The sequence below is a fragment of the Saprolegnia parasitica genome (genome assembly GCF_000151545.1).
Source record: "Saprolegnia parasitica CBS 223.65 unplaced genomic scaffold supercont2.6, whole genome shotgun sequence".
Taxonomy (NCBI): domain Eukaryota; phylum Oomycota; class Saprolegniomycetes; order Saprolegniales; family Saprolegniaceae; genus Saprolegnia; species Saprolegnia parasitica.
The window spans coordinates 6241-33945 of record NW_012156400.1 but is presented as its reverse complement, the minus strand read 5'-3'; the positions used below and the strand labels follow the sequence as shown (position 1 = coordinate 33945).

Here is a 27705-nt window from a genome sequence, read left to right as displayed (position 1 = left end):
CGTTTAGTCGAAGTCATAGTAGAAAGAAACGTAGTGGCGTCGAAAGAAGAAGCTCTGGTGTGTATTCGCGCGATCTACTCGCACGCCAGCTTCGAGTCAAAGCTGCTGAGCGTGATCGCAAACGCTTGCAGCGGGCAGAGCGGCGCGCGAAAGTCCATCGTAAAGAGCTCCTTGCCCACGCGGCCAAACTGCAAAATGACCTACATAGCGGATATAGCGACCACTCGACAAGAGCCGTGGATACCGTCTCTTGGTCTTCGGGCGTCACGAGCTGGAAGTTCTTGACCGAGGCCATCGTGACGCGGCCGTTGAAGTTAAGCACGTACGCGCCGACCTGGTCGTTCCAGCGCGGCGGCTTGTTGATCAAATACGTGAGGTTCGTATGGTCCTGCTCCTTGCATTTGTTGACCATCTCGTCCTCTTTTGTGACGGGGCGCCACACCACGCGCGTGCCATCCTCGCGCACGCGGGGCACGCACACCTTCATCTTGCGCGGCCCGCGGTGCCCGAGCACGTTCTTGGCATAGACTGCGATCCCGAGCTCTTGGCGAATGCCCGCGGGGTTGACCGTCAGCGTGTGCTGGTCCGCGCTCTTGGGGTTGATGCCATTGTCGTAAATGACAAACTCGGTCCCGATAAAGTTGGCGCGGAGCTTGCCGAGAAAGTTCTCGCTGCCCTTGCGCGCGAGGTCGCCGAGCTGCATCGAGATGAGGTAGTTGCTCGTGCGGTTGTTCGGACGCTTCTTGGCCGTCAAGAGGAACCGGTCTCCGTCCTTGAGGTACAAACAGTACTCGGGGAACATCTTGTTGGAGCCCGACCGGTTGCGCTCAATGTAGCACTCGACCACGTCGCACGCCTTGGGCACGGGCCTATAGATGTGGTGACGCGTCGAAGGCTGAAGACAGGGATGTACCGCATGAGAAAGGCCTTCATGTCGAGGAGGTCGAGTTTGCCCTTCTTGACGACTGGTTTCTTCGGCTTGCCTTTGTCTGGGTCGAACGTGCTCACGGCACCGTCGTCGTTGGCTTCGTCTTCGGACGACAAGTCGGGCGAGCTCGAGTGGTCGCGGCCCTATGCGCGATGAGTTGCAGTGCAAAAGGTATATACGAACTACCTTCTTGGCCTTGCTGGCTTTGCCGCTCTCGACCCACGTCTCGCTGCTGCCTTTGGTGCGCTCCGGGTAGCTGTCCCCACCACGAGACCTGGTCGCATGTGTCTTGAGACCTCGTGCGATTCGCTATGAGCTGTACCCGCGCTTGTTCATCGGTGGTCGGCGGTCGTCGTCGTCATCGTCGTCGTCGCTGTCACCGGCGCGCGGCTTGCGCCGATCCTTCTCCGCGGGTCGGCTCTTTCGGCGATCATCTTCGGGGCTTTCGTCGCGCCACGAGCGGTTGGCCTTCTTGGGCGTTGATCGGCGCCGGGCGCTTCCGTCGTCGTCGTCGTCGTCGTCGTCACGCGCAAAACGCGCGGGCGCCGCCTTCTTCGCCGAGGCGCGGTCATCGATAAAGTCGTCGTCGCGGCCGAACCGGCTACGATCACAGAGCTTTGAGGCGACGTCTGCGCTTCAAGCTACGTACGAGGGCTTCTCGTCAATGTCCATCGAGCGCGGGGTCGAAAACTGCCGCGCGCCGGTCGTGCGCACGACGCCTACTCGGCGCAGTGAGGCCTTGGCCGCATCAAGAGCAAGTACCTCCGCTCATGCGCTCCTGCATCTTCTTCTTGTGCAAATCGCGCTGCTGCTGGATGACGCTGGAGCGGCTACCGGCGGGACCGCCAATCTCCTCGATCTCGTCGTCGTCGAGCATGTTGGGGTGGGGCTCGCGCGAGATGTTGAGGCGGCTGTCGACGTCCTTGGCGAGGTCGCGCTGCTTCCCGCGGCCGTCGTCCTCGAACGAGTCCTCTTGCATGAACATGGCTGCTCTTGTGGCAATCACACGTTTTCGGTTCTCCGTCGTTTCGGCCCACACCCGACGGGGGTTACACTGAAACACTATTCAACGTATCGCACACCATTCACACCCTCTCGTTGTGTGCAGTTGCTATCGGTGCACTGTGCTGGCTTGAGCCGTGTACCAGTGCTTTCACTTTCAGCTCCTCGAGTTGTTGAGGAGGTCTCTACGGACGCACGGGGGTGAACACCATTCTATTGCTTCGGCTTGGCTTGCTTCGATTGCACACTATTTATGGGTTGCAGAAACGCGATCCGCTGTGGAACCCTTCGTGGAACGCCTGCCCTGGGAAGTCGCGACACCACACAGCGTTCGATCTATTGCGTTGTATGACAGCATTATCTGCGGCTCATGTGCCCACGTCGGCGACCCAGCAGCCTCGTTGTCGGCGCCGTTCTCAGCTTTTTCATTCCTTTCAATTGCCGCGAGGTGCACGGGCTCAAGTTGCCGACGACGGTCGTGCACTTTTGACCTTCTGTGGCTATCTCATCGATCCAACGAGTCGACCGAGTCGTCGTCGAAGCTGTCGTTGAGAGCGCAACGAGTGCACCAAACGCTTTGGCGTCCCCCGGAGAAATCCCGGTCGCACCGTGCTGATGTTCTGGCTAAACACACGCCACTTTGAACCTGCGATGCTGCCTTGCGTCGCGCGCGGGTGGTAGTGCACGCATGGTCTCGGTATGATTGGCTTGCCTGAGTCCAAAGCGCGCGCGCTTTGCACGCGGCTAACTGTGTCAATGGGACGAAATGTGCATTGGACTGTGCGAATGGGGGCGAAAGTTGCGTGACAATAGAGTATAAGAATTGTGTGACAACCGGCCTTTTGTGCGTACTTCTTGGCAGCGACGAGGATGATCCAAGCCATCTTCTATAGCGAGTTTGACAACATTGCGGGGCCGCAGATCGTGTACCAGGCGCCGCCCAAGTACGTCCGTTGGCGCCTCCGCATCTTAGCTTCTTATAGCGCGCTGAGCAACGAAGTCTTTGACAGCGTCTCGGGCTACATCATCATCGACAAGGCGCTCTGCGGCAAGATCATCACGGGTCCGGCGCGTCCTTCGTCTTGGCTCCATGCCCATTCGAGTTGCTGCGTAGTGTGTCCGCAGGACATCAAGATCGTGGGCTATCCCGTGTGCATCGAAGACGACAAGTACCACCGCAACGCTCTCCTCTTCAACATCGGTCCGCATCCTGCGACTCGCAGGCGCTCACGCTCGTGCAGGATTTGTCTTTCAGCGCTCGATGGACTCGACGCCGTACAAGCCCATCTTGCGCAAGGTACATGCCACGCGATGCGCGTTATCGTTGCCCATGCTACCACGACAATATGTAGCTCGGGTCGCTCATGGAGAGCATGGAAAAAGAGAACGGCTTTCTCTCACGGGAAGCGAGCAAGGTGCATCATGGTTGTCTTCGCTGGCTCTAGACATGTGGTGCAGGCGACGCTCGCCACGATCTTGCCGGCGATCCTGCATGATCTCACGCATTTTGGCGAGTGCACAATCCCCATCGACACGGCCAACATCATCAACCTCAAGCTCTTCCCCAAGCTCTCGACGCCACCCAACGTCTACGACCACGAAGTGCCCGTCGCGATCCGCGACCTCAAGACGCTGCTTCAAAACAGCGGTAGAACCTGCCTCTTCCAACGACCGTATGCTCATGGTGCGCCTAGCCGAGTGGGACTTGGCGCTGCAGAAGATCGTGCCGTACATTGACGGCGTCAACTACGTCAAGCGCATCGCTGTCATCGCCGAGGTCGACCTCTCGATCGGTACGGGTCGTCCCTCTATGTCTTCATGTGGTGTTGATTCCGTGCAGTCAAGAATTGCATGCGCCAGCTCATGTACTATGGTTGCATCACCATGATCGACATCTTCCTCCACTCCAACATCTACGCGACAACCGACAAGATTTCGAGTCTCGTCAACGACGCCAACTTGCAGGTAGTTCTACCGGCCATCCAGGCGTCACGACGGAGGTAGCGCGCGTGCGTCGCGTATGTTGCCAAGGACGAAGACACGCCGCCGCTCTTCCCGACCGTCTTCTCCATCTACTGCGCGCTCCAGCCGAGCGTACCCGTGAGCCAGCTCTGGAACACGTACGCCCTTGGGTCTCCTAGAGCGAGGGGATGCGACGCAGCTGAGACTGCCAAGTCACTGGTCCACATCGACGTCCGGCGGCTCGTGACGTTTGGGCTCATCCATGGCTTCCTCCGGCGCATTCACCGGTACCCGATCTCGATTGACCGCAGCCAGCGCCAGAACATGGCGCTCTCGTCGTCGCCGTCGTCGATTACGGTCGCGGGCAGTGCACTCAACCAGCAGCAGCGCCTCAAGACGACGCCGCCGCAAAGTAGGTGGCCTCCATGATGATGACCTCATGGACGACTAGCCGGGCTTCAAAACAAGGACAAGGTCAAGCGGATGATGAACGGCGAGCACCATACGGACGAGATCTGCTGCGCCAACATGCTGCGCTACTCGGACCTCGAGACGATCCTCGCTGCCGAGCCCCACTGCGTTGTCAACAAGTGATGCCAAGATCGCGTTGTAGCAGGATAAAAACACGTCTTTTAAGCTCCGATCGGTGGTCCTGTGGCAGGGCAAGTACCGTACGGTGGGCTTGCAACGCGCGCATGCGAGTTGGATCGCATAGACACAGACGCTGCGTGTGCTCTGCGTGGGGCGGCCTCCCGTCGTGCGCGGCCGCACACTGACGCGGCCCACCAAAGTTGCGTGTGAATAGCGCCTGCCCGGTCGCTGAGGGCATACAAAACACAAGATAATAAAATACTGCGCATCGACGTATTATTAATAGCTGGCAGAATCCCGATTTGCTGGAGCGCAAAGGTGTGGCATGGCGGCGCAGTTCCTCGCGTTGCAGTGCAAGGCCCACGTGGCCTTGTCCTGGACGTGCACGGATGGACAGCTCGTGCACGCCGAGCAGATCATTGCCTCGTATGGAAGCCCGTCGGAAAGCAGCTTTGGGAGCATCATCGCGCCTGCCACGGGCACCTTGACGATCCTGCCACCGCCCGGCGACGACGTGGCGCCTGGCACGGACATTGAGATTGGTCGCATCGAAGTGTGCATGCATCCGATGATCAAGAACAATCGCTGCGTCGTGTGCATGTCCAAGGTCGAAGCCGGCGAGACGGTCAAGGTGATCCTGGCGCAGGGCCAAATCATGGAGGTCAACCGTGCGACGGCCCGTACGCCTTTTTCCATCGCGTTTCCGTGCGTCTTATACTGCCGATGTAGAGGAGCTCGACAGCGAAAACATTGGGCGCATGCTCAAGCAGAAGAAGCTGGTGCTCGTGCTCGACTTGGACCACACGCTGCTCCACGCCGTACGTTCCCAGGACGTGGTTGACGCCATCAACGGTACGCACTCCCCTCGCATCAACTGTCTTCTATGGGTATTGCAGAGGACGCTTTGCGCTTCTACATTCGCGACATCCCGGACGAGCACGTGCTTCAGCTGCGTCCAGGCCTCTCGACGTTTCTGTCCGAGCTCTCATCACTCTACGACTTGCACATCTACACGCACGGCACGCGCAAGTACGCCGAGCGCATCGCCGAGATCATCGACCCGGACAACTCGCTCTTCCACCACCGCATCGTGGCCCGCACCGACACGCCGGACGTCGCCCACAAGTCGCTCAAGGTATCGATGTATCAATCTATCGGCCGCACGCTCATGTGTCTGTCGTAGCTGCTCTTTCCGTCCTGCGACGACTCGATGATCGTCGTGCTTGACGACCGCGTCGACGTCTGGAAGGTCCGTCGACGTTGTCCCATCGACGCCTCACTCGGTCGTCTAGGAGAACGCCGGGAATGTCTTTATCATTGAAGCTTTTCACCACTTCAACACGCGTGCCGAGATCAACAACGCGTCTGGCGGCGCGCCGTCTACCAAGGAGCGCAAGAGGCAAGACAACCACTTGACCAAAGCACTGCGGGTGCTCAAGGTCGGTCGTCCGTTCTTGTTTGGACATGTTGTCATATGTTGTGGCGCATAGCTCGTGCATGAAAAGTTCTACCACGCGCCTGGCAGCAATAGCGTCAAGGCCATCATGGAACAGATGCGGCACGCGGTCTTGCGCGGCTGCCACGTTGCGTTCAGCGGCGTCATCCCGATCGGCGTCGCGCCCGAGTCGGACTACCTCTGGAAGCTCGCGCTCTCGTTTGGCGCCAAGCCGAGCATGACCATGGACAACTTTCCCACGACGCACCTCGTGATCCATCCCAAGCGACTCGGCACGAAGAAGTACCTCGAGGTACTGGCACGTCGTTGTCCCTTGGCTCATGAAGCTCGAGTAGGCGCTGGCGATGCCCAGCGTCAACGTCGTCAGTCCGCAGTGGCTCATCGACTGCGCGTCCGAGTGGATGCGCCTGCGCGAGGATCGGTACCGCATTCGATCGCTCGCGCCCGCGACGGAGCCGACCCGCGACGAGACCGTGCCGGTCGACGCGACCAGGAACGAAGACGAGGAGGAAACCAAACACGTGGAAACAACGAACGAGAAGGATCCGCACGAGGTCGGCGACGCGGTGGCCGCGCTGCCATTGTCCAAGTTGAGGCCGCTGCCGGTACGCCGTCGTCGCGTGTGCAGACGGCCGTCGTCACGTGGTGTCGTGTAGAGCAAGGGTCTGCTGGTGACGGCCAAGAAGGCGCCGGAAGATCGCAAATCGGTGACCTTTGACGCGCTCCCCGAGAAAATTGAGGCGCCGTTTACATCCGCCATGCGGCGAAAACGTCCCTTGCCGCCAGCTCCGGTCGCGGCGCCGAAACCCGCGGTGGCCAAGGGCGTTGTCGCAACCGGCGGGTCGTTTGACTTTTTATCCAAGATGGCGACGCGCAAGAAGACGGCGGTGGTCAAGCCCGCCATGCCGCTCAAGCCAGCGATGCCACCGGTACAACCGCAGTGGCAATGCGAACGTGGCTCATGCAGAACTCGATGGTAGGCGGCGCCGGCACGGGCAAACGACGACGACGACGACATCTTTCGGCGACTCATGCTCGCCGAGAAGCTCGAGGAAGAAGACACAGACACCAAGCCCAAGCGCAAATTTGATGGCACGCCGCGACCCCACGAGAAGCGTAGCAAGGTCATCGCCTACGTTTCCGAAGTCGCCGACGCGCAGGAAGACGCCGACATGAACGACGACGACGACGACGACGACGATGACGAAGATTTTGTACGTCGTATCGCTCCCTTACTGGCTGTCGTGGTGACGAAATGACGTTATTGTGCATAGATCAACGCGCTTGAAAACGACCTTTGAACTCGAATTCGGCGACTGCGTTCATCGAGTAGGCTCGTCGTGGCCCCGCGTCATGCAGAGCGATGGCACCGCCGTAACACCGAATACACTGTAACGAGTATTGTGGACAGAATACAGAATATTGTGGACAGACCGACAATATTCTGGCGCCAATAGGCAGAGCGAAACGGTGGGCTGGGCTAAAAAAGCTGCAGCGTATGGGCGATGACATGGCGGCGGCGCGGGGCTTCCGCGTGCTCTTGCGTCTGCGCGAACCGCCGCCTGGCGCAACGTCGGTGCTGCTGCCGTCCATCGACGGCGTGTCCGACGGCCTCTGCCTCGCACCAGTACGCTCGCCGCTTCTCGTCCTTGTCGTCGACGTTTACTAGGCCGAGAAGCGAGTGCTGTGGGCCAAACACGGCGCCACCAAGGCGCTGCAACTCGACGGTGTCTTCCCGCCCGCGACGCCGCATGGCATCGTGTACGACACGCTCGCTGATTACATCGGCGCAGTGCTCTCGGGGCGCGACTGCAGCATCGTCGCCTAGTACGCGCTTCGATCCCGACTCTCTTTTTATCAACGCTGTGTGTAGCGGCCAGAAAGGCTCGGGCAAAACTCACAGTTCGAGTTCCTTCCAAGTCTCAATCGCTCACTCGAATCGCTTGTAGCCATGAGCGGCGGTATGCATCAAGCAGACGACAATGGCGGCGAGACAGCGCTGGCGGTAGATGAATCCGGCGACGTGTCGCTTGTAGCATAATGGTTGCGTACTAGGAGCCCGAGGCGCCGGTGCCCGATGCAGTCCCTGACGACGCCGGGCTCGTGCCTCGACTCGTGCACGCTCTTTTCAATGCACTAAACGGGTCGCTGGAGCTCGACGTGCACTGCTCGTGCTTTGAGGTGCGCGGTTCGAACCCAGTCATTTCTGAGTTTTCCAATTTCGCACATTAGATTTCAAACGAAAAGGTCTACGACTTGCTCGTCGGAGCCACCATGACGCCGTCGCCGCCTCGGCGCACCATGTCCCGGTCACGCCGCAAACGGACGCTCTGGAACGTCCATGCCAAGCCAACGCATGACACGGACGACCTCCCAGTGCTGACACAAGCCAACGGCGCGACGCTCATCGAGGGCTTGAGTGCCCATGCCATGAAGACCCGCGACGACGTACTCGACGTCTACAACCAGGTACACGGATCGCCCCAAAGAACGAGCCATGAGTGCCCGCAGGTCGCCGGCCACCGCTCCAAACGCTTGCGCCGCGGCCATGTCATCTTTCAGTTGACGCTGCAGCCGCGCGACCCCACGCGGCGTGCGTCCCGGCTTTTCTTGGTCGACTTGGCGTGCGTTCCAACTGTTTTTTTGCGATGAAAGAGACGCGCGGCGTAGGGGCATGGAGGTGGCGCCCGCGCAGCACACGCCTGAAGTCGCGTCGATCCACAAGAGCTTGTCGCATCTCTCGCAGTGCGTGCATGCGCTCGCCCAGCGCCGAGCACGCGATCACATACCGTACCGCGCGTCGATCTTGACGCGCTTGCTGCAGCCAAGCCTCGAAGCCTCCGGACTCACGACGTTTGTGCTGACCGCGACGCCGGCGACGTCGTCGTGGGACGAGACGTGCACGACACTCCGGCTCGCCGAGCGTCTCAAGGGCATTGAAAGTGGCGACGTGGTCCGGCGCGAGATCTTGCCGCCCATGGCGCTCGAGGCCCGTGTCGCCGCCCTCGAGGTAGAAGATTCATTCTTGTGAATCTCGATGCGATGGTACTAGGCGGAAAATGCCCGTGTGCGGGCGACCCTCGAGGCGACGCGGGCGCAGTTGGCGCAGGCGAAGGACGCAGAAAGGTCGCTTGCGACCGAGAACGAGATGCTGCGATCCCACATTCGGGCGTCCGAAGCCATGCTCCGACGCGTGCGCCTCGTGCTCACAAAAGAGACGGCCGACGACTCGACATTCCCAGCGACGGTGCGTCGCAGCACACGCCGCGACGACGCAGGTTGCCACGGGTACATTTCGTAGCTACCTGTCGAGCTGGACAGCCCGAGCGACGAGGCACATCGACCACATGGCACACTTCCAGCGCTCCATCTTGCGGCCGACCCAGGTGCCGCCACGTCATCGGTGTAGTTGACGCGTGTACGCTTGTAGAAGAGAGGTTGCCGTGGCGGCTCCAGAAGCAACTCGTGGCGATTCCGCTTCCGATGCGCGTTCAAGAGCGCAAGCGACTGCTCTCGACGACGAAGCGGGCGGCCAAGGCGTCGACGTCTCGGCGCCGGCGCAAAGAACGACCGCCCGACGGCAACGGTGTGGTGGACGATGACGAGTTGCCCGTGCTCGAGGAGGACGCACCGGTCGGCGAGAAACAACCGGCGCCACCACGGTCGTCGGCGCCGATACACCGTGGTCGCAGTGCGATGGCGAGGTGCGCGAGCTCCTTCATGCATGACGCGTGTCTCATGTGATGGATTTATAGTGCTCGCAAGGCCGACGAAGTGCAGTTGCCGCAGCTCACCACCAAGAGAGTCTCAGGCCAGTGCCGTTCCAGTACCAAGTGCTGATCGACGACGAAAGCCAGGCACTGCTGCAGATTGATGACTACAAAGCCAATCGACGTGTGCAGCTCGAAGCGGCGTTGGAGAGCCGACCGTCGTAATCACAAGCAACAAATACTGAGGCCGTGTTATTCGCTCGACGATGCTACGCGACCTTCGACCGTGATAAGGAGCCCGGTGCGGGTTAACTTGACCTACACGACGGACGTATGGGACACGGAATCAAGCATCGAGTTGAGGTTACCAAGCATCCCCCGACGGTCACGGCCGAGTTGACGCGCATTTGGCCGCGCTTCCATTGCAGCCATAGTGCTTGGACGGATGCGACGCGGGGTGGGTACTGCTTTTGACCAACGCCACGGACAAGGCGAGATAGCACTGGGTGGTAATACGTCGAAATTCAGAAACAATAGAAGCGACGGGACCATCGTCGTACCTCGGATCGCGAGCTCGTCAAAGAGCTTCGGATCGGCCACAAATTTGTCGCTCAAGAGCACATATGTTGGCTGCGTGGTGACGTACTGCTCTACCAGCGCTGTTGCTACGACACAATCAGTGCCATTGTGAGGACGACATGCACAGCTCCCACCAGCCTCTTCGAGGTCCGCGTGCGCCTAGTAGGAGCAAGTCAGACGGCGTAGTCGTCATTTTAGAGTACACCTCGTCTGCGTGCTCTTGCATCGCGAGCAGACGCTGCATAAGATCTGCATTGCCCGGTGTCGCCTTGAGATCGCGCAGGCCCTATGCATGGCTCGAGTATGACGATTGCAGCCCTTCTTTGTTCAACCTTGCGAATGCGGATACGGTCAAAGTCGTCCGAGTCGTTGGAAGGGTCTTCAACCCACGGCATATTGAAGCGGCGGCACGTGTCCTTCAAGTCGTCCTTTTCGAAGCAAAGGAGCGGGCGATAGAGGGGCACAGTGCTGCCCGACGCGATCGGAATGTACGCTTTGCCTGGGATGCTCGCGAGGCCGCTCCAGCCGCTGCCGCGACCAAGGCGCATGAGCAGCGTCTCGGCCTGGTCGCCGAGGTTGTGCCCAACAAAGAGCCCGTCAAGCTTCTCCGCGACGCACACCTCGTGAAGCAACTCGTACCGCTTCACACGCGCTTGCACTTGCAGTTGGCTCCGTGCAAGCGCCCTGTCTCGTGGCCAGCTCACCGTATGGATTTGATGGGGCACGTGGCATTTGGCGGCCAACGTTCCGACATATCTCGCTTCGTCGGCGCTTTCGTTGCGGAGCGCGTGGTCGACTGTGATCGCGAGCAGCTGCTTGGAGGGCTCGGGCGCCCACTCGCTGAGGAGGCAGAGGAGCGATGTGCTGTCGGCGCCGCCCGAGAGCGCGACCGCGTACCGGCCCGAGGCGACGTTAAGGCGGGCGACGGCCGCAGCGAACGATGCCGGTGTCACGGCTGGCATCTGCTTGCAAATGCAATGTCGTTATTAGCCAATGGCATCGAGCAATGCATTTGATTGGCTACCTTTTTCACGAAATGATTCTGATTGGCTACAGGGTGGCAAAAGCTATCTTTGTCGCCGCCGTGTCATTCTTGCGATGGAGGCATTGCGGGCCAAGAAGGAAGAGCTCCTATTCGCGCAGAAGGAGCGCGCCGATAGGTTCCACGAGCTACTCACGGGGCTCAACGAAGCCAGCCGAAAGACGTGCAAGAACTTGGAGGCGGCGATCACGGCCTCCAAGAAGCCGGGCTACTTTCTCTACTACGAGCAGCCCGATGTCGCCAAAGCCATCGTCAAGAACGGCGAGCTGCGCAAGCTCCAATCGGCGATCGTGCAATTGCAGCAAAAGATCGACCAAGTCGACGCCGAAATTGAGGTCCAAGCCGCGAAATCGTCGGCGCCGGCGCCAGCCGAGGTGCAGACGCTTAAGCAGTGGTTCTCGACGTACGGGACACCCAAGCCCGTGACGTCCGGTGTCCTCACGAGCTTTGCGGCCGACCCCAAGGTCTATGGTGGCACCGAGCACTACTCGGCGTTCAAATCCCAGTCGCTCACAATGAAGAAAGGCCGGCTCACAAAGTAGACTCGAAGAAACAAACACAAAAGTGGATAAGGCATTTAGAAGGTCGAGTACTTGCCGAGGGCGTCGACGTTGCGGAAGTTCTTGCCGGCGTAGACAGCGGCCTCGCCCATCTCTTCCTCAATGCGGAGGAGCTGGTTGTACTTGGCGAGACGCTCCGAACGGCACGGCGCGCCCGTCTTGATCTGGCCGGCGCTGAGGCCGACGGCGAGGTCCGCAATGAACGAGTCCTCGGTTTCGCCCGAGCGGTGCGAGGCCATGATGCCCCAGCCGGCCTTCTTCGACATGGTCACGGCCTCGATCGACTCCCAGATCGAGCCGATCTGGTTGACCTTGAGGAGGAGGGCGTTGCAAGCCTTGGTCTCAATGGCCTTCTTGACGCGCGTGGGGTTGGTGACCGTAAGATCGTCACCGACAATCTGGACGTGGTCGCCGACGGCCTCCGTGAACTTGATCCACGAAGCCCAGTCGTCCTGGTCAAACGGGTCCTCGATCGAGACGATCGGGCTCGAGTCCTTGCACTGGTCGATGAACGACTTGTACACTTCAATGAGCGCATCGGCCGAGATCTTCTGGTCTTCCGGGGCGTTGGCGTCCTTGAAGTCGAGGTTGTAGCGAGCGTCTTCCTTGCCCGTGTAGAACTCCGAGGCAGCGACATCCATGCCAATGTTGACCTTGTCAGTGTAGCCGGCGTTGGCGATGGCCTCCTTGATGAGGTTGATGGCCTCGCCGTTCTCGAGAATGTTGGGGGCAAAGCCACCCTCGTCACCGACGGCGGTCGCGTCCAGGCCGTAGCGCTTGTTGATGACCTTCTTGAGGTGGTGGTAGACCTCCGAACCAATCTTCATCGACTCGGTGAACGAGGTGGCACCGACGGGGAGGATCATGAATTCCTGCATGGCGAGCTTGTTGCCGGCGTGCGAGCCACCGTTGATGATGTTGAACGAGGGCACCGGGAGGCACGGCGTGGGGTTGCCGGCGAGGTCGGCAATGTGCTGCCAGAGCGGCACGTTCTTGGCGGCAGCGCCGGCCTTGCAGACGGCAAGCGAGACGGCGAGGATCGAGTTGGCGCCGAGCTTCTTCTTGCACCAGCCCCATTCGTTCTGCGTGCCATCGAGGACTTCGACCATGTACTGGTCAATCTCCTTCTGCTCGACTTCGTTCTTGCCGATGAGCGAGGGCGCGATGATTTCGTTGACGTTCTTGACGGCCGTCAAGACACCCTTGCCCATGTAGTCCTTGCCGCCATCGCGGAGCTCGAGGGCTTCGAACTCGCCGGTCGAGGCGCCCGACGGGACGGCGGCGCGGAAGAGGCCCTTCTCGGTGACGAGGTCGACCTCGACGGTGGGGTTGCCACGCGAGTCAAAGATCTGACGGGCCTTGATCGACTGGATGGGCATGGTAGTAGTAGACGACTTGTTTGCGAGAAAGCAAATTCGAAAATGAGCCTTCGGACGCTGCTTGCCAGATTGCCAAGTGGTTATTCGCTTAGACAAGTACACGTGCCAGACGTGCAAGAGGCGCGCCGCCCGTCGGGTTCCCTCGCCTCAAACGCATCCCGCGATGCTTTTATTCACGCCATGCGGTTTTCCATACAAACATCGAGCTCATAAAATACTTTACGCGTACAATACAAATCACTTCGTTGCCGATGGCAAAATATTACCCACAGACACTTGAACATGGCTATGCACCTTGTACTTTCTAAGCGAATGACGACCTCCGGGGATCCCCCACAATACCCTTGGCACATCCCTGCGATCCCTCGCCCGCCTCGGCCGACCGTGATGTGGGAGACGAGAGAGCGGCGTAAAAGACCATAGACCATCCAAGGCGAAGCGACGATCCAAGAGCTATTTATGCAGGACCCAGACGCCGTCGATGAAGCAGAAAAGTAGCTTGGGCGACAGCGTCAAACGCACCCAACTGCGTGCGCCTTCGCATGGGCGCGACCGGCCATGATTCGCTGCCAGCGCACGCTCCCACTCTCTTTTGCGGTCTTAGTAAATCCACTGAGGACAAAGAACCGCCGCGCCACAAGAATTTAATGCCACGCACCCAATCTTTCTCACAGTGTTTTCGAGAAAGGCAGCAGATGCGATCTGACCGCGCCACGTCAGCAAGGACACGCCAAGTCTTTCGACGCGGATAGCAATAGGACCCTACCCGGGAGCCTCCGTGGCCATCCGCGATGGTGCGCTTGCAAGGATGCGGCATCACATTCGCCGATCGGATGACGTCGACAGCCGTCGAAACGTTGGCTGTGACGCCTGGGCACTCTTGGCCACGAAGGCGACCGAACAATGACGATGCTATGGGCTCTTTGATGCGGCGGGATGCGAGAAGACGTTCGAGGGCAGTCGCGGCGGCACCCATGCCACGGGCGACCCAAGGATGGGTGCCAAGGACTGTGCCAAGGGCAGCGGTAGGGAGCTGTCGCAGCGCGCCAACCCAATCCCAACGCTGAGGACGCATCGATGTTCGGTATCGACTGCCCACAGGGTAGTCGGTCCCTCGTGGTGCGTACTGGTAGAAGCGAAACTGTTGTTCCTGCTCGACGTTTGCCATGAAGCGGATCGTCGCATGTAGGTTCGATAACTCTGAGTCGAATAGCTGTCCAGGTGATGCGACGCCGCAGAAAAATGATGGGCCCATGGCGACAGCCTAAATTTGCGAACGAGCCTGCAACACAAAGGCACCACAACGCCTCGAGGAGCACACTTTGCTACAAAACGAGGGTGGTCGATAGAGGCACTGGGCTTTGAAGTCAGAGATGCGATTCCGCCGGCGGCTGGAGCAAATTGCACTCGTTTGGACCGGCGTTCATGACGGAGCGAGGTTGACGTGCTTCATGAAATGCAATGGCCGTGAGCTTGCTCGGCAGAAGAGTCTCTTCTCATCCGTCGTCGGGCTGAGTTGGTGGACTGTTGCGTTGGCTGAGGATGTACGAGGGTCACACAACGACGACTGAGAAGGACAACAAGCCGTTGCCTCCGCAGTCGCGGCCCGGCGGGCAAAGGGAAACAAACTACTCCCTGCGTGGTCCTTGGTCGCGCGAAGTGAAGACAAATGCGTCGTCCATGCTCTGGTTGATGCGTCGCTATGGTGATACCACGATCACACTGCCTCAATTGTCAGGAGCGCAGTTTGCCACCCCTTCAGTCTTAATCGTCCATCCTATTGGCGCCGCTTGCAACTCATGCTACCCAGTATGACGCGGCAACGCTGTAGTGTGGCGCCGACATTGCAGCCGGCGAGGTACATACATCATGCAAGCGCGCGGCCAACGGTTGCATCGTTTGGTTGCATCTCGCGTCCTGTGGGCTCATGCAGGCGCGGTAGCAACACGTGCAGCTACTATCGCGTGGGCAATGTCTCCATGGGCAACGCCTGGATAGGGTCAGACAGGCATGCGTGTCGTATTAATCGTCGTCGGCTACTACTGTATGGTCCCAAGGCTATCTAATTGAGGAGGAGGTTGTAAACTTACGACGCCGGCGCTTTCGTGCGCGCGGCCTTGAGCGCCTGCGCGATGCGGAACCGGGCCTCGCCGCCCTTGACGCCGAGCTCGGCGTAGTTTGTGATGCCCATGAGGTAGTTGTCGAGGCCGCCGACCTTGTCCACGCAGCGCATCGTGTGCGTCGTGACGTTGAGGCCGATCATCTCGTCGAGCGCCTCGCTGTACAGGTGCTTCCACTGGTGGTTGACCTTCCACGACCGGCGCGTCTTGCGCTGCGAGAAGGACACGTTGTTGCCGAAGCGCTTGTCCTTGCCGCCGAAGAGGCCGCGGGCCGCGCGCCCAGAGATATGCTGCGGCTGCGCAGCGCGGCTGAAGCTCTGGAGCAGGAACGAGATGGACGAGCTCATGCTGGAAGGTTTTCTTGCTGTGGCCGTCCAGTGATTTTGGCCGCCCAATCCCGTCATACTCGATACAAGAGTTCATCCATTCTCACAGGTTTTATCGGAGGTATTTAACGCACATGGATCTTCTACAGTGTGGAATATTATAAATCCTGCGCCAAAGAGGCTCGGTGGATTGCCGACGTTGGCCAGATTATGACTGACAAAAGGTGGCAATGAAACCGCGGGTAGTTAGTACACCGATTGCTCTCATACCTCAACTTGCAGGTGAAGGACCTAGTACTTCGTCACGACTGCAGGGTAGATGCACTGTCGATATTATGATCGACGTTGCATGGTAAGCAGGCTCGTCAACACAACAGTGCAGTGCGCTTAATGCATCGAGGGTGCGAGGCAAATCAAAACCACGCTATTAGAAAGCGGTGGAGGTGTTAACGACGCGTTAGTAATCGCAAGACATCGCCCACTTGGCGGCTTCAAGGGTGGCTTGGGCAGCGACGAGAGCGTCGGGCGCCATCGCAAACAGGTGCTGCAGATGCGCTTTGAGATGCACGTCGGTCACCCTCTTGAGCCACGTAAGCAACTTGTCCGCGTGCTTGATCGCATCAACCGAGAAGAAATGCACAAAGAGCGTCGCAAGGCCCCAGTCGGCAACGCCGGACTTGAAGAGCACCCGTTGCTTCATGCCCCGAAACTCTGGTTGACGGTACGAAGTGGTCGCGCCGCGCTCCAGAAGGGCTTCCGTAAGCGCCTCGATCTCGGTGCCGGCGTGGATGCTACGGCAGTTGGCCGCCGTTGCTTGGGCAATTATCTCGGCTTTGAGAAAAACCAGGAATGACTTGGTAAAAGAGCTGGACTGCTTCTCGACCCACTCGACGAGGAAGACGAGGTTCTCGACCGGATCGTTTGGGTGCAGACAGTACGGCAGAAGAATGGTCATCATTTCGAAGCTCCGGCGATGGATGTGCTTCACAGCGACACTTCGTGGTTGACCGACGCCTGCATCAAGAAGGAACGCAAGGGCTTTGGGCGACTGGTTCTTGCTCACGACGACCTCGAGCAAGTGGTCGTGACGGAGCTCCGGCTGGCGCGTCCGGAGGTCCGATACCAAGTCGAAGTCTTCGTTAGAGAGGGCTGTTTGGATTTCACGCAGGCCATAGTACTGGAAAAGGATACTTGGGGCAGCAATCTTGACTGCCGCTGGTGCATGTTGAAAGTAAAACTGAGCAATGTCGTTGTTGCTGTATTGTGGCACATCTCTTGCCCAAGAGGATGACAGTTCGATACCTTGTGCGACGTAGTACTGCATGACCTCGAGGGCACGTGGCTTGCGTAACGCGTTCAGGATGCCACTGGTTGTCGGAAGGGAGTATCCCGCCGCGACAAGGCGCTGGACGATCTCAATGTGACCGTTATCAAGAGCTCCTCGCACGGCATCGTCTCGGCTTCCACCTTCGCGTCGATTCGTCAAGAGGTAGTCCACGACGTCGAGGTGCCCGTTCTTCGCGGCTTCGTCGACGGCGGAGGTCGTGCACGGAAAACGACCGAGCTCGTTCAGATAGGTAACCAGGTCCAGATAGCCGTCGGCGGCCGCCGAGTCCAGAATGCCATGCGACGCGCCGTCGTCACGGTGCTCCACTAGAAACAGAACGACATCAAGGTGCCCCTCGACCGTCGCACCGCTGAGCGCTGCCATCGTGCAGCCCTCGGTTCTCTTCTCGTGCAAGAAGGTGACGACATCGAGATGACCGTTGGCCGCGGCCCGGTTCATTGCCTTGGTCGTACAGCCTTCGCTTCTCTTCTCGTGCAAGAAGGTGACGACATCGAGATGACCGTTGGCCGCGGCCCGGTTCATTGCCTTGGTCGTACATCCTTCGCTTCTCTTCTCGTGCAAGAAGGTGACGACGTCGAGATGACCGTTGGCGGCAGCCCAGTCCATTGCCTCGGTTGTGCAGAAGGATTCCCGGGCATGCAAAGCCTTGACCAGAGGCAAATGACCTTGCCCGGCCACCGGATCCAAGGCGCCGTGTAGCCCCGACGGTGGCAGATGCGCGATCAAGAACCCAAGTGCTTCGAGCGCGTCGGCTTCGAGTGCTGCGAAGACAAGGTCGTTGCTGTCCCAGTCGCGTTGACGATGGGCCCAGAGCAACGCCAAAATGGACACATCGTTCTTGTAGAGGGTCGAGTGGCTAGAGGGTAGCCAATCGTCGAGGAGCCGCGACGGCTGGCCATGATACTCGTCGTCGAAGTTGCGGTTGAGCTCTGGCACATGCGTCACCCGCTGCTCCAAGAGGTACGTGGCGATGTCAAGATGGTCGTGTTGAATTGCCGCATCGATGGCCTCTTGGTACGCGAGGTCGGGGCGGCAGCGCAGGATGCTTTTGGTCGCTGCCAGGTCGCCTTCGACGATCGCCAAGTGCAGCGGAAAGCGAGGATCCCGCGTGTTGTGCAAATTGAGGCAGAGCTGCTCCGTGCTGAGGACATTAGCCGACGTATGGGCGTCGCACTGGTGCCGGTACGAGGTGCTAAAGAGCACTGGATCGAGACAGTAGACGCCCTCGTACTGGCCCTGCGTCGGTTCAAAGTCGACGAGGAGGTGGAAGTCGCGGAATCGAGCCGCGACGTCTGCGTAGACGCCATCTTGATAGCCAAAGACGACGGCCGCCAGCGCGGGCTGGAGCACAGCGTCGACAAAGGTGGCCATGCAACTTGTCCAAGCTGTTTGGATCGACAATCCCCAACACCATCTGGGCTTAATAGTGTTATACAATACATAGGTATTAGTGTTGTATCGAGGTTGCTTTCGATCCATTGACGACGTGAAACTACAGTGGATTTAGTTTTGATGCCAATATTGTCTTGTTAAAACAAATACAATCATCGAAGCGCTGAGGATGGCGACATACCAAAGATCTATAACCATTCACTGCTGCATTTCCTGGTGATCTCGACGCAAGACAGACTCAAAGTCCGTCGCATCCGTGCGATGAAGCAACAGGAGCAGCAACCTGATGGTGAATACGGACTTTTGCAGTTTATGGCAAGCAACTAGGTCGTCGACGCCTCGGGGGCGGCACTAGCACACCAACGCTTGAATAGATGAAACTCGGTATCATCTTCGTACCTTGAGAGTTTCTTCTTCGTTTCCATGGCGCGCTTGTAAAACTTGGCGTCTTTCTCCGCTTGGGCGCGTCGCTGTTCGTCAATGTACTCTTGCTGCTGCTGGAGTTTGGCCATTTCCCGACGCTCCTTCTCGAGGAGCCAGGCTTGGATCTTGGCCTGCTTCTTCAGCGCCTTCTCGGCCGCCTTGATCTCGTCCTCCTCCGAGACGCGCGGTGGTGCGTCCGTCTGCCACGTACTCTCGCTCTCGCTCGACGACGGTTTGCCTCGAACGCGGAACGCAACGTCCGGTGCTGTTTTGAGCACCGTCGCTGCCGCTACAGAGCATCATTGGTGTCTATATTGCTCGTATTTCGCAGAGTACATTTGGTGCGAAGGCGAGCAAAGGTGCTTGTCGTCGCCGTCGTAAGGGCGGGCGGGCGACCAGAGACGGTGGCCTTATTGGTGCCAAGCGAACGAAACGACGTCTCGAGAATGGTTTTGAGCTCGTCTTCTTCGATTTCAAACTTGAAGAAGCGGTCCGTGGCATCCTTTAGCCGGCTCAGCACGCCTTCCATGTGCTACAACACGTGTCCCTATGTTGTTTGTGTGGGGATGCTGAGCCTGTACTTGGTTCTGGGCCAGAAGCTGCTTGGTCCTGTCGTCGCTTGGCTCCATGGTCGCATTGTTGTTGGCGTTGCTGTTGTTGTTCGTGCTGGCAAGCGACTCGGGGCCACTTCGGGCGTCGAGCTCCCGTCGAAGCTTGGCTGTCTGTGCTTTGAGGTCGTTGTTCTCTTGGAGAAGACGCACGAGCTGCGAGTCAACTTGGTTGGGCGAGTTGCCGCCTTCGAGACTTGAGATGACGCTCCGCAGCTCAACCACTTCAGCCTCGAGCTTCTCGACATACGCCGGGTCGATCACCCGCTGCTCGTTCACGCGCACCGACACCATGACCTAGCAACGGGCCTACATTTTGTGACGGACAACGAATAGGGGCATACTTGCTTGGCGCGGTCGGCAAATTTTAGCGTCGCAATCGACTCTTCGATGCAGTCGATGGACGGCGACAAGGTCGCAATGATGCGCGTCTTGGTGTTACCGCCAAGACTGTCTTGCAGGAGCCGCGTGAGCTTCGAGTCCCGGTACGGCACATGACTTCCCTACTCACGTCTACGGAGTCGTACAAATGGATCGACGGCAAACGTTGCTGCTACCTTGGTGGAGAGCGCGCCAATGCACCGACCCAACGTGTGCAAACTCAAGTTGATGTTGGTCATTTCAGAGATGTGGTTGTACTACCCGTGTTTGTATCAACCTCCTGATACCTTGATAGAGCAAACAGAGAGCAATGCAAACCTGCATGGACGCGTCGGCATGCCACTTTTCCGAGCCGGCCAGATCCACGAGGTTGAACTTGGACTTGGTCAGCGTCCCGTCGGGCCGCTTGGCCTCGAGGAAGATCTGGAACGCGCTGTGGCTACGGCTACTCACGAGGTTCATGTGTGTGGCGCGCACAGCTCGGTGGTCCTCGCCCGTTTGGAGGAGGGCGAGGCAGTCGTGCACGCTGCGCACCGCGTACTCGGAGAGGCCCTCGACGTAAATCCCGTTGACGCGGTCTTCGTGCACGGACAGCGGCTTGTCCATCTTGCCGTCGCGCAAGAGGTCGTACACGTTCTCGTTGTAGATCTGCACGAACGAGCAGTAGAGATTGCACTCGATGTGCTCGCCTCGCTTTTGCACCAAGCCCGCAAAGATGTCTTTGATCGCGCGCGGAATGACGCCGGCTTGCGACTTGGCGAGGCCCGGCCGGTACCGCGACTCGTCCGTCTCGGCGCCAAACATCGTAAACGACTTGCCGCTGCCCGTTTGGCCATACGCGAAGAGTGTTGCGTTGAAGCCTCCGAGGAAGGCGTCGGTACACTCCTTCACGCGGTCGTACACGTCTTCTTGGCTCATGGACGGGCCAAAGACAGCGTCGTACTGGCACTTGATGTGCGCGTCGGCGGTCTGGACCTCGATCGTCTGCACGACATACGAGGTCAGAAAAGTTGGACGAGACAGTGCATACGTTGTCGGGTGTCGCGCGAATGTAGTGCTGCGTCGTCTGACCCGACGCCTCGCGCTCAATGAGCGGGCGAATACGGACAAACACTTGGATGGACTCGGACGCGCCTTTGGCAGCGCGGCTCGCCGTGGGCTCGCCGGCCTCGGACGGGCCTTTGCTGGCACGGCTCGCCGCGACCTCGCTGGCTTCGGACGGGCGTCGGGGCAGCATCACGTCAGCCTCGCCGTCGCGGATCAAGCGGCAAAAGTGAGGTACCTTGGGGTCCGACCAAGATTGCCCGCAACAGGGCGGCGCGGCCATGCAGTCACGGACGCGGGTGCTCGGTAGGATGAAACCCACCAGGTTATTTCGAGCGCCGTTTCTGCTGCCCTTACGTGCATCCGGCGGCGCCACGTCATTCGCGACGGGAGATCGTCGTCGGACAACAGCCGACGCGGTCGACGTCGAGAACCTTCGACGGCTTGAAAGGCGATAGCTACTCGTCATGAGATGTAATGTGTACTGTGTGGCTACTTGCTGTGGCTTCTTTGGCACGCATCCTCCTCCGACTGCAGCCTGCTACCGTTGGCCAACGGTTGGTGTGCTGCGGCCGCGGATCCGAGCCAAGATGCCATCTATCTTAAGCGCCCGTCCCAAGGCCCTTCTCCGGGACGCCGAGTCATGTTCGGTTCCCAGAGAAGAGATACATGTTCCCGACGACGCGGCGCTGGATTCTCGTCAGAGGTGCACGGCGTCGTGTGTAATGACCGCGGCAGTCAGGTGGTTGAACCAGAAATACGATGGAATAGTACAAAAACAGTTGATTTTTTAAATACGCTACTCAATATAGCTACGGTCCGTCTAAATAATCTCGGTACAATAATAATATACACACTCACATGCACCAAAGCAGCTTGCGGTGCTCGGCGAGGAGGTCCGCGAGGCGAAAGAGCTGGTGGAGACGCGGGCGGACGTCCGTGACGTCGCGCAGCGTCATGACCACCTTGGTCAGCGACTCGAGCGTCTTGTCATGCACGTCGTCGTAAAAGCTTGGGACCGGAATCCCGTTGCTCGGCTGCGGCAAGAACGACACCGGGTTGTTGTCCACGAGCACGACCTTGGAGAGGTCCGACCGGATCGAGCGCAGGTCCTTCATGAAGAAGCCGCTCTTCTGCGTACACGACGTGCGGAAGAAGCGACCTTTGAAGAGCGTGTTGGTTGGGTCGAGCGCGTCCAGAATCGGCTTGCCGTAGATCTCGAGGCCGGCCGTAAAGACGTACAGATCAAAGTGCTGGCTGGCCTCGAGCAAGAACGCGTCGAGGCCGGGGCGCTTGTTGACAATCACGCGCTCGCCGTCTTCCATGGTCACTTGGAACGACTCGGGGTAGTCCTCGGCGGTCGAGGTCGGGCGAGCTTCGTCCTGGCGGTACGTCTCAGGCGTCGCCGAGAGAATCTTGGTGTGCACCAAGCACTCGTCCATGTCCAGCACCAGCGCGATGCGCTCATGCGGCGCCGCAGCTGCGGTCTTGCGCAGCGCCCCGAGCGAGACGACAGGGTACGTGGCAACGGTAGCGCTCATGGTCGAGACGGCGGAGGAGATGCACAAGCAATAAGCTCGAAGCTGGAGATTCAATAATGACACATACGGGCCAGGCTGTGTAAACCGGTTGAAGTTCCGCCGTGGGCCTCATCCGGTTAAGTGCCCGCCAGCTGGCTCCCTTGTGGGTTGCTGTACATGTCCCAGTGCGCCAATGAGCGCGTGCGATTTTAATCGGCCACTTTGAAGTTCCGACGGTGGACCAATTGGAGGCCGGGAAGCCGCTGTGCTGTGGGTGCCCGTTACAGGTGTAGCCTATCGGTGCTCGACACGGTATTGCATCACGTCTTTGATTGGCCCAACGCAGCAGAAGTTTTAACCAATCCGCACGCATTCTTTCTAAAACACACGCCATTTGAAAATTGTAAGGAAGAACGCACGTTCTTCTGGTCTTCTAGAACGCGCGTACCCTCTTTTTGTCATCTCTCGGGCCACGAATCGAACCAGCTATTCAGCCTTGCCAAAGCAATGGCGACGCTAGCACAAGCATGCTACGCCGAGGGCCATCGCGCGGAGGAGGCCGACCTTGCATAAACATGGGCTGCGGCGTCTGGTCACCACGCTTGCCATTGGCCTCCAAGCGGCGTATCGCAGGACCCATGTCCATGCACGCGTACACTGCAGCAAGCACGCCCATGATGCGCTCGTGGCGCTGTGGGCCAACGCACGTGATTGGCCATACTTAGTAGCCGGTGTCTGATAGGAAGCAAGCCACCTCTTTGCGTCCTTGCAGGTGGAGAGGCTCGAGAGATATGCCGTTGGTAAACGACCTTTCTCGATGCGTGAAACAGATAGATACCGGTATATTCTAAAGCCGAAAACGAGATCGCCGCCATGTTAAAACCGAGCCAATCATGCGCGTTCATGGAGAAGCAGCATCTCCGGGCGTACCACACAACGTCGGAGCCATTCCTGAATTCCATACCTCCGATGGCCCCCCACGGTTGGTCGACCGACTTTGTGTATGATCCGAAAGCGCTTGTCGCTACCAAGCATGCACGCGCCAAGCACGTCGGCGGCATGCGCCACAGCTCGGTGACGGCCCCGTCCGCACCAGCGTTCTCGCTCTGCAACGCCGCCTTGGCCGTGCTGACCATCGAAGGGCTCTACCTCTCGGGCATGGCGCTCGATCCAACAATCGACCGCTCCACCATGCCACCCGAGCCACCGAAAGCGCGCACCCGCCACCCGCGACCAGCCAAGGCACATAGCATGGTGCGCCGCAAGCGTCCCGTGGACCTCAAGGCCAACCGCACGCTGAGCCAGCCCCGGTAGACTATAGCAGTGCACGAGCTGGTCTATCTCACTTTGCCTTTTGTCAAACTTGACCCATTTTCATTGCATTATACATGTCGCATACGCTGCCGCATTGCCATTTCGCAGGATAACTTTTCGAAAGTACGTGCTAGTGGTGCAGGCAGACTACACGTTCTTGAGGCTCCCCGCGACAGCGTCAGGTGCGCGCACGTTGTCCGTCTTGACTCCTGCCATGACCGCGTCGCAGATGTCCTTGACCGTCGTCGGGTCCGGCTCAGGCTCGGATTCGGTCGTCCACTCTGTCGTCAGCGATGTCGACGCTTGTGGCTCCGACCCTTTCTCGATGCTGGGCGGCTGAAATTCCGTGTCCGACGTCGGTGCGGGCTCGACCTGCATCGTCGACGGCACTGGGTGTGTCGGAGCGACGTCAACGGCGTCCAGTAAGCGAGTCATCACGGCCGCGACCTCGACACACGCCGAGGCTGATCCCGCCATCCTAGCTACTACTGCGTTGCACTTACCCATCGTAGAATCCTGAACTGGTTCTGAAGACGTGGATGTGCGACAGCGCAGAGTAGCTTGGAGCAATAGGTACGAGCCGGGCTCGCACGCGTACCCGCAGCTTTTATGACGAGCCGACGCGGCCGTTGCAGCGACTTTTGCGAGCGTCGCGGCGACGTGGTCGCGGCGCGCTGCTGCTTTGCGCCGAGACGCCACTTGAGCGCGCTGCGCCAAAGCCTGCTTTTCGGCAATCGCGTCGTCCGTGCTCACGCGCGGCGTGGTCTTGCGCCCGCACCGGTACCATCGGGGTGTCGGTGTCGCGGCGTGCGCTTCTAATAGCTGCTTGCGCCGCCGCGTCGACTCGGCGAGATACTCTTGTCGGCTGCGCGGAATGTCGTACGTCAGCCGCCACGCGTGCTTGGCTTGCTTGTGCGCATCGTTGGCTGCCTTGGCCTCGGCCTTTTGCTGCGCCTGTAGCTGCCGGTACGCCTTGACGCGCGCCGACGCCAGTTTCGTCGCAGCATCGGTGCTGGTCTCCGTGCTGCGCTTGCTGGCCAAGCTCGGGTGCTGACAAAAACGTCGGATCATCTCGGGTGGGTACTCGGGGTCCTCAATTTCTTCTTCTAGCCTGGCCTCGCTCAGGGCCGCATTCGCTTCGGCGCGATCGTCGTCGTCGATGGACGTTGAAGGACCCGTGTCTGGTTTCTCTGCTATTTGCACCGCGCCATCGCCACCTGGTAGCCGTGGGGGCTCGGGCTCGGGCTCGGAGACGTTCTGCGCGGCTGCGTTCGTGTTCTCAGCGATGACATGACTCGACGTCGATTCTTCTCGACACGTGGTGGTGAGCAGCAGGGCAGGTGGCTTCTCTGGCGACGGCTCTTCCCACTCGTCGGCGTTGTAACTCTCGTCGAGGGACCGAGGTGACGTGGCGGACGCCTCGTCGGCGTGCTCGTACTCGTCCATGGTGATGCGCTAAAATCGGCGCACCAGAAATAGATGGTCGGCAGCCTCGTGCGATGCATCTCCTTCCAGCAATGATGGCGAACGAATGATGTCCGGTCAGCGCGTTGTCCTGCTTGAAAGACACGCCAACCTCGAGCGCGGTCGATGACTTTGAGGCCCGGAGTTCGTCACCCGCGGTCTCATCCCAGCGCCACTCTTCACACTCTTGAAACGAAGGACTTTAGACAGTGTGTTGAGTGTTGACCATTTGCTCTTGAAGCGTTGCTACCTTCGCCGTTCCATGTCCGCTGCGGGCCATCGATGCACTCGCGTCCTACTCCGTGTGCAGGTGTCGACTGCAGCCAATGACGCCATGAGCCAAGCTATTGCCCAAGCCCTGCAAGCGACAAGCATGTCGGATAGGTCGTCCATGTATGCCTGGGGATGGACAATGCTTCAACACCACACAGGACGCAGGCCTCTCCGAGCGCTGGCCACGTTGGTCGCGACATTTGGTAGAAAGTGCACTCTCGGTCGTCCGGATACCGCCTCGGCGATGTTCGAGGATCCGCGATCTTCGAGGCCGCAGTCGTCGAAGGTTACGCGGGTGCGATGGCGGGCGCCAACGCGACGATCGTGGTCATCATCAACGGTACGTCCACGGCGTACTCGTGGACGTCCTTGGCGCGAGGCCGACTGCAAGGCCACCGGGGCCTGTCTCGCGCGTCCAAGCAGCAGCAGCAGCAGCAGCAGCGTCGACGTGGTCTGGGTGCTCTTTGGCACGCTACAGATCCTGCTGCTGCTGATAGGACTCGCCTTTCGTGCGACGCTAGGCGCAAAGCTGCTGCACGTCGTCACTCTTGCAACGCTCGTGAGCTTTGTCTATGGTTTTGCTCTCGCGTTTGGGGCCGGCGATGGCTTCATCGGCTACACGGGCTTTGCGCTCTCGTCGGCGGCCCTGCACGACGGCTTGCACTTGGCGCAGTGGTTCCAGCAGCTCACGGTCTCGCTCGTACTCGCGATGATCCTCGCGCTCGGTCTCGAGCGGCTGCTGGCGCCCACGTCGCTCGCCGCGTACGTGGTATTTGTTCTTGGCGTTGTCTACCCGCCCGTGGCCCACGCCGTGTGGGCGTCCGACGGCTGGCTCTACGGCAGCCACCTCTTTGGCACCGGCGTTCTCGATTTAAGCGGCGGCGCCGTCTTGCACGTCACGGCCGGCGCAGCTGTCGGTGTTCTCTCGGTGCTCCTTCCCCGGGATCGGTCGGTCGTGTGGCACACACCAGTCGCGCCGCACCGGTCGCTCGCCACTCTCTTCCTCTGGATCGGGTGGTACGGCTTGATACACATCTCGACGCCGTCCGTCCACGGCGCATGCGCATCCGTAAGTCTCCGCGGCATGGCGAACCTCACGGTCGCCGCCGCCACCAGTGGCCTGCTCTCGTCCGCCATCCACTGGCACTGGCGCCTCCTCGACGACGACGCGATGCACAACGGTGTTCTTAGCGGCCTCGTCGCGATCTCAGCATCCGCGAGCGCAGTGCACCCGCTTGCGGCCGCGCTCATCGGTGCCGGTGCAGCCGTGCTCTACGCCGTCGGCACGCATCGGCTCTACCAGTACGACGTCTTTGGCGCCACGACCGACGTCGTCGTCGTGCACCTTGGCAACGGACTCTACGGCCTCTTGATGGCGAGCCTCTGCGTGACGTCGACGCGACTCGACGCTGCCTTCGATTGCAGTTGGGCCACTTTGCTATCGACGGCCGAGACCAACCGCACCGGTTGTGGTCTCTGGGAATCGTGTGAGGATGCACTTGGCGCCAAGCTACTGGCCGCGAATCTCTTCGGCGGCGGCGTGATTCTGCTCTGGACAACGGCGCTCTGCACGGCGATGGCAGCCCCGCTTGTGCATTTTGGCTACCTCCACGCCCCCGCGAAGGACCTCTCGGCCTTTGATGATACGTCCTCGATGACGTCGGACATTGAGGGGTCTGCGTACCATGACCTGGACGAGGATTTTACGCGTCCTGCCTCGCCGACGAGGCGAAGTTTTCTCTGAGCTTTCCTTTGTAGCGCTCGACCACCTTAACGCTTTTGTAGAGACTAATTAGCCGCTTCATATACTACTATTTCGTTGCACGAACGGAAGCGTGGCGGCGCCTCCATAAATGTGCTTTCGTGCCACGTGGTGTGGGATGGCGTTGCGCGTACCCGCTGTCCATCATCACGCGCAAAACCCTTCTCTGAGCGCGCGTCGTTTGGCTGCACATGGCACGAGGGGACAAAAGAGTACATGCAGAATCGACTGGTAGTCACATGAATAGTTTTATCTCTTGGCCGTCATGATCTTGATCTTCTTGAAGACGGTGCCAGTCTTGTTGGTGATCTCGACCGCCTTGACGACGCGGTCCAGAGGGTCCCGCGACTCGACGCCCGTCAGCATCGCAAAGGCGAGGTCGGCGTGCGCCGCCGACGGAAAGATCACGGAGCTCGAACCCCACTGCGACTTGAAGACGACGTTTTCGACCATGTCGGGCACGACCGATGTCGTTGTCGTCACGTAGTTTTTGAATTGTCTTGGCTAAAGACGCCCTTCGG

The 27705-nt window shown here is 59.5% G+C and overlaps 16 protein-coding genes across 16 annotated transcripts in view; 7 read left to right on the top strand and 9 right to left on the bottom strand.

The window, feature by feature from the left end:
* Positions 1–55: 55 nt before the first annotated feature.
* On the bottom strand, positions 56–1945 carry SPRG_02335 (hypothetical protein). The gene is made up of 7 exons (XM_012340912.1): positions 1691–1945; positions 1578–1647; positions 1251–1529; positions 1115–1202; positions 914–1071; positions 245–869; positions 56–200 (listed from the first exon to the last, which is right to left on the bottom strand). Exons 1-7 carry the CDS (start codon positions 1911–1913, stop codon positions 75–77), a joined length of 1569 nt encoding a protein of 522 aa, XP_012196302.1. The 5' UTR covers positions 1914–1945; the 3' UTR covers positions 56–74.
* An 849-nt stretch (positions 1946–2794) lies between these two features.
* Positions 2795–4486, top strand: SPRG_02334 (hypothetical protein; the record flags this gene model as incomplete). Its single annotated transcript, XM_012340911.1, has 10 exons — positions 2795–2874; positions 2914–2993; positions 3045–3131; positions 3172–3227; positions 3283–3345; positions 3389–3578; positions 3625–3723; positions 3771–3895; positions 3935–4304; positions 4344–4486. Exons 1-10 carry the CDS (start codon positions 2801–2803, stop codon positions 4484–4486), a joined length of 1287 nt encoding a protein of 428 aa, XP_012196301.1. The 5' UTR covers positions 2795–2800.
* Positions 4487–4786: 300 nt separating this feature from the next.
* Positions 4787–7329, top strand: SPRG_02333 (hypothetical protein). The gene is made up of 10 exons (XM_012340910.1): positions 4787–5163; positions 5213–5335; positions 5380–5618; positions 5667–5732; positions 5776–5922; positions 5974–6231; positions 6275–6544; positions 6596–6868; positions 6920–7153; positions 7214–7329. The coding sequence occupies exons 1-10, from the start codon at positions 4809–4811 to the stop codon at positions 7238–7240; spliced, it is 1992 nt and encodes a 663-aa protein (XP_012196300.1). The 5' UTR covers positions 4787–4808; the 3' UTR covers positions 7241–7329.
* A 108-nt stretch (positions 7330–7437) lies between these two features.
* On the top strand, positions 7438–7767 carry SPRG_02332 (hypothetical protein; the record flags this gene model as incomplete). Its single annotated transcript, XM_012340909.1, has 2 exons — positions 7438–7566; positions 7609–7767. The coding sequence occupies 2 exons, from the start codon at positions 7438–7440 to the stop codon at positions 7765–7767; spliced, it is 288 nt and encodes a 95-aa protein (XP_012196299.1).
* A 274-nt stretch (positions 7768–8041) lies between these two features.
* On the top strand, positions 8042–9912 carry SPRG_02331 (hypothetical protein). Its single transcript, XM_012340908.1, has 8 exons — positions 8042–8120; positions 8172–8408; positions 8451–8563; positions 8610–8949; positions 8992–9186; positions 9241–9325; positions 9370–9643; positions 9695–9912. Exons 2-8 carry the CDS (start codon positions 8214–8216, stop codon positions 9777–9779), a joined length of 1287 nt encoding a protein of 428 aa, XP_012196298.1. The 5' UTR covers positions 8042–8120; positions 8172–8213; the 3' UTR covers positions 9780–9912.
* Positions 9902–11190, bottom strand: SPRG_02330 (hypothetical protein; the record flags this gene model as incomplete). Its single annotated transcript, XM_012340907.1, has 6 exons — positions 9902–9967; positions 10018–10151; positions 10210–10314; positions 10363–10387; positions 10434–10514; positions 10561–11190. The coding sequence occupies 6 exons, from the start codon at positions 11188–11190 to the stop codon at positions 9902–9904; spliced, it is 1041 nt and encodes a 346-aa protein (XP_012196297.1).
* A 132-nt stretch (positions 11191–11322) lies between these two features.
* On the top strand, positions 11323–11839 carry SPRG_02329 (hypothetical protein). The gene has a single exon (XM_012340906.1). The coding sequence runs from the start codon at positions 11327–11329 to the stop codon at positions 11810–11812; it is 486 nt and encodes a 161-aa protein (XP_012196296.1). The 5' UTR covers positions 11323–11326; the 3' UTR covers positions 11813–11839.
* Positions 11815–13246, bottom strand: SPRG_02328 (enolase 2). The gene has a single exon (XM_012340905.1). The coding sequence runs from the start codon at positions 13207–13209 to the stop codon at positions 11848–11850; it is 1362 nt and encodes a 453-aa protein (XP_012196295.1). The 5' UTR covers positions 13210–13246; the 3' UTR covers positions 11815–11847.
* A 1936-nt stretch (positions 13247–15182) lies between these two features.
* SPRG_02327 (hypothetical protein) lies at positions 15183–15729 on the bottom strand. Its single transcript, XM_012340904.1, has one exon. It carries the CDS (start codon positions 15674–15676, stop codon positions 15296–15298), a length of 381 nt encoding a protein of 126 aa, XP_012196294.1. The 5' UTR covers positions 15677–15729; the 3' UTR covers positions 15183–15295.
* A 383-nt stretch (positions 15730–16112) lies between these two features.
* On the bottom strand, positions 16113–18374 carry SPRG_02326 (hypothetical protein; the record flags this gene model as incomplete). The annotated part of the gene is made up of 1 exon (XM_012340903.1): positions 16113–18374. The coding sequence occupies one exon, from the start codon at positions 18372–18374 to the stop codon at positions 16113–16115; it is 2262 nt and encodes a 753-aa protein (XP_012196293.1).
* A 305-nt stretch (positions 18375–18679) lies between these two features.
* On the bottom strand, positions 18680–21228 carry SPRG_02325 (hypothetical protein). The gene is made up of 8 exons (XM_012340902.1): positions 20838–21228; positions 20126–20791; positions 19984–20064; positions 19771–19929; positions 19400–19723; positions 19155–19350; positions 18795–19107; positions 18680–18746 (listed from the first exon to the last, which is right to left on the bottom strand). The coding sequence occupies exons 1-8, from the start codon at positions 21132–21134 to the stop codon at positions 18719–18721; spliced, it is 2064 nt and encodes a 687-aa protein (XP_012196292.1). The 5' UTR covers positions 21135–21228; the 3' UTR covers positions 18680–18718.
* A 385-nt stretch (positions 21229–21613) lies between these two features.
* On the bottom strand, positions 21614–22446 carry SPRG_02324 (hypothetical protein). The gene has a single exon (XM_012340901.1). It carries the CDS (start codon positions 22390–22392, stop codon positions 21709–21711), a length of 684 nt encoding a protein of 227 aa, XP_012196291.1. The 5' UTR covers positions 22393–22446; the 3' UTR covers positions 21614–21708.
* Positions 22447–23340: 894 nt separating this feature from the next.
* On the top strand, positions 23341–23685 carry SPRG_02323 (hypothetical protein; the record flags this gene model as incomplete). The annotated part of the gene is made up of 2 exons (XM_012340900.1): positions 23341–23353; positions 23387–23685. The coding sequence occupies 2 exons, from the start codon at positions 23341–23343 to the stop codon at positions 23683–23685; spliced, it is 312 nt and encodes a 103-aa protein (XP_012196290.1).
* A 147-nt stretch (positions 23686–23832) lies between these two features.
* On the bottom strand, positions 23833–25150 carry SPRG_02322 (hypothetical protein; the record flags this gene model as incomplete). The annotated part of the gene is made up of 2 exons (XM_012340899.1): positions 24284–25150; positions 23833–24163 (listed from the first exon to the last, which is right to left on the bottom strand). Exons 1-2 carry the CDS (start codon positions 25129–25131, stop codon positions 23833–23835), a joined length of 1179 nt encoding a protein of 392 aa, XP_012196289.1. The 5' UTR covers positions 25132–25150.
* A 507-nt stretch (positions 25151–25657) lies between these two features.
* On the top strand, positions 25658–27222 carry SPRG_02321 (hypothetical protein). Its single transcript, XM_012340898.1, has 2 exons — positions 25658–25864; positions 25920–27222. Exons 1-2 carry the CDS (start codon positions 25723–25725, stop codon positions 27164–27166), a joined length of 1389 nt encoding a protein of 462 aa, XP_012196288.1. The 5' UTR covers positions 25658–25722; the 3' UTR covers positions 27167–27222.
* A 211-nt stretch (positions 27223–27433) lies between these two features.
* Positions 27434–27705, bottom strand: part of SPRG_19412 (hypothetical protein) — a gene marked incomplete at both ends in the record, with an annotated part of 1269 nt that continues 997 nt past the window's right edge. The window contains one exon of the mRNA XM_012341262.1: positions 27434–27688. Coding sequence (XP_012196652.1) covers positions 27434–27688 — 255 coding nt within the window. The remainder of the gene's footprint in view (positions 27689–27705) is intronic.

Excerpts from the sequence above, each read along its gene's own strand:
- SPRG_02335 (XM_012340912.1), bottom strand. The coding sequence starts at position 1,913 with ATGTTCATGCAAGAGGACTCGTTCGAGGACGACGGCCGCGGGAAGCAG. Across the intron at positions 1,072-1,114 it reads AAGCCAGCAAGGCCAAGAAG|GGCCGCGACCACTCGAGCTC; the intron begins GTAGTTCGTATA and ends CATCGCGCATAG. Across the intron at positions 201-244 it reads CGCCCGAAGACCAAGAGACG|GTCATTTTGCAGTTTGGCCG; the intron begins GTATCCACGGCT and ends TCCGCTATGTAG.
- SPRG_02333 (XM_012340910.1), top strand. The coding sequence starts at position 4,809 with ATGGCGGCGCAGTTCCTCGCGTTGCAGTGCAAGGCCCACGTGGCCTTG. Across the intron at positions 5,923-5,973 it reads AAGCACTGCGGGTGCTCAAG|CTCGTGCATGAAAAGTTCTA; the intron begins GTCGGTCGTCCG and ends TGTGGCGCATAG. Across the intron at positions 6,232-6,274 it reads GCACGAAGAAGTACCTCGAG|GCGCTGGCGATGCCCAGCGT; the intron begins GTACTGGCACGT and ends AAGCTCGAGTAG.
- SPRG_02331 (XM_012340908.1), top strand. The coding sequence starts at position 8,214 with ATGACGCCGTCGCCGCCTCGGCGCACCATGTCCCGGTCACGCCGCAAA. Across the intron at positions 8,409-8,450 it reads TACTCGACGTCTACAACCAG|GTCGCCGGCCACCGCTCCAA; the intron begins GTACACGGATCG and ends GAGTGCCCGCAG. Across the intron at positions 9,644-9,694 it reads GGTCGCAGTGCGATGGCGAG|TGCTCGCAAGGCCGACGAAG; the intron begins GTGCGCGAGCTC and ends ATGGATTTATAG.
- SPRG_02329 (XM_012340906.1), top strand. The coding sequence starts at position 11,327 with ATGGAGGCATTGCGGGCCAAGAAGGAAGAGCTCCTATTCGCGCAGAAG.
- SPRG_02328 (XM_012340905.1), bottom strand. The coding sequence starts at position 13,209 with ATGCCCATCCAGTCGATCAAGGCCCGTCAGATCTTTGACTCGCGTGGC.
- SPRG_02327 (XM_012340904.1), bottom strand. The coding sequence starts at position 15,676 with ATGAGCTCGTCCATCTCGTTCCTGCTCCAGAGCTTCAGCCGCGCTGCG.
- SPRG_02325 (XM_012340902.1), bottom strand. The coding sequence starts at position 21,134 with ATGGCCGCGCCGCCCTGTTGCGGGCAATCTTGGTCGGACCCCAAGGTA. Across the intron at positions 19,724-19,770 it reads TTGCCGACCGCGCCAAGCAA|GTCATGGTGTCGGTGCGCGT; the intron begins GTATGCCCCTAT and ends GCCCGTTGCTAG. Across the intron at positions 19,351-19,399 it reads AGCTTCTGGCCCAGAACCAA|CACATGGAAGGCGTGCTGAG; the intron begins GTACAGGCTCAG and ends CACGTGTTGTAG.
- SPRG_02324 (XM_012340901.1), bottom strand. The coding sequence starts at position 22,392 with ATGAGCGCTACCGTTGCCACGTACCCTGTCGTCTCGCTCGGGGCGCTG.
- SPRG_02321 (XM_012340898.1), top strand. The coding sequence starts at position 25,723 with ATGGCGGGCGCCAACGCGACGATCGTGGTCATCATCAACGGTACGTCC. Across the intron at positions 25,865-25,919 it reads GCAGCAGCAGCAGCAGCAGC|GACTCGCCTTTCGTGCGACG; the intron begins GTCGACGTGGTC and ends TGCTGCTGATAG.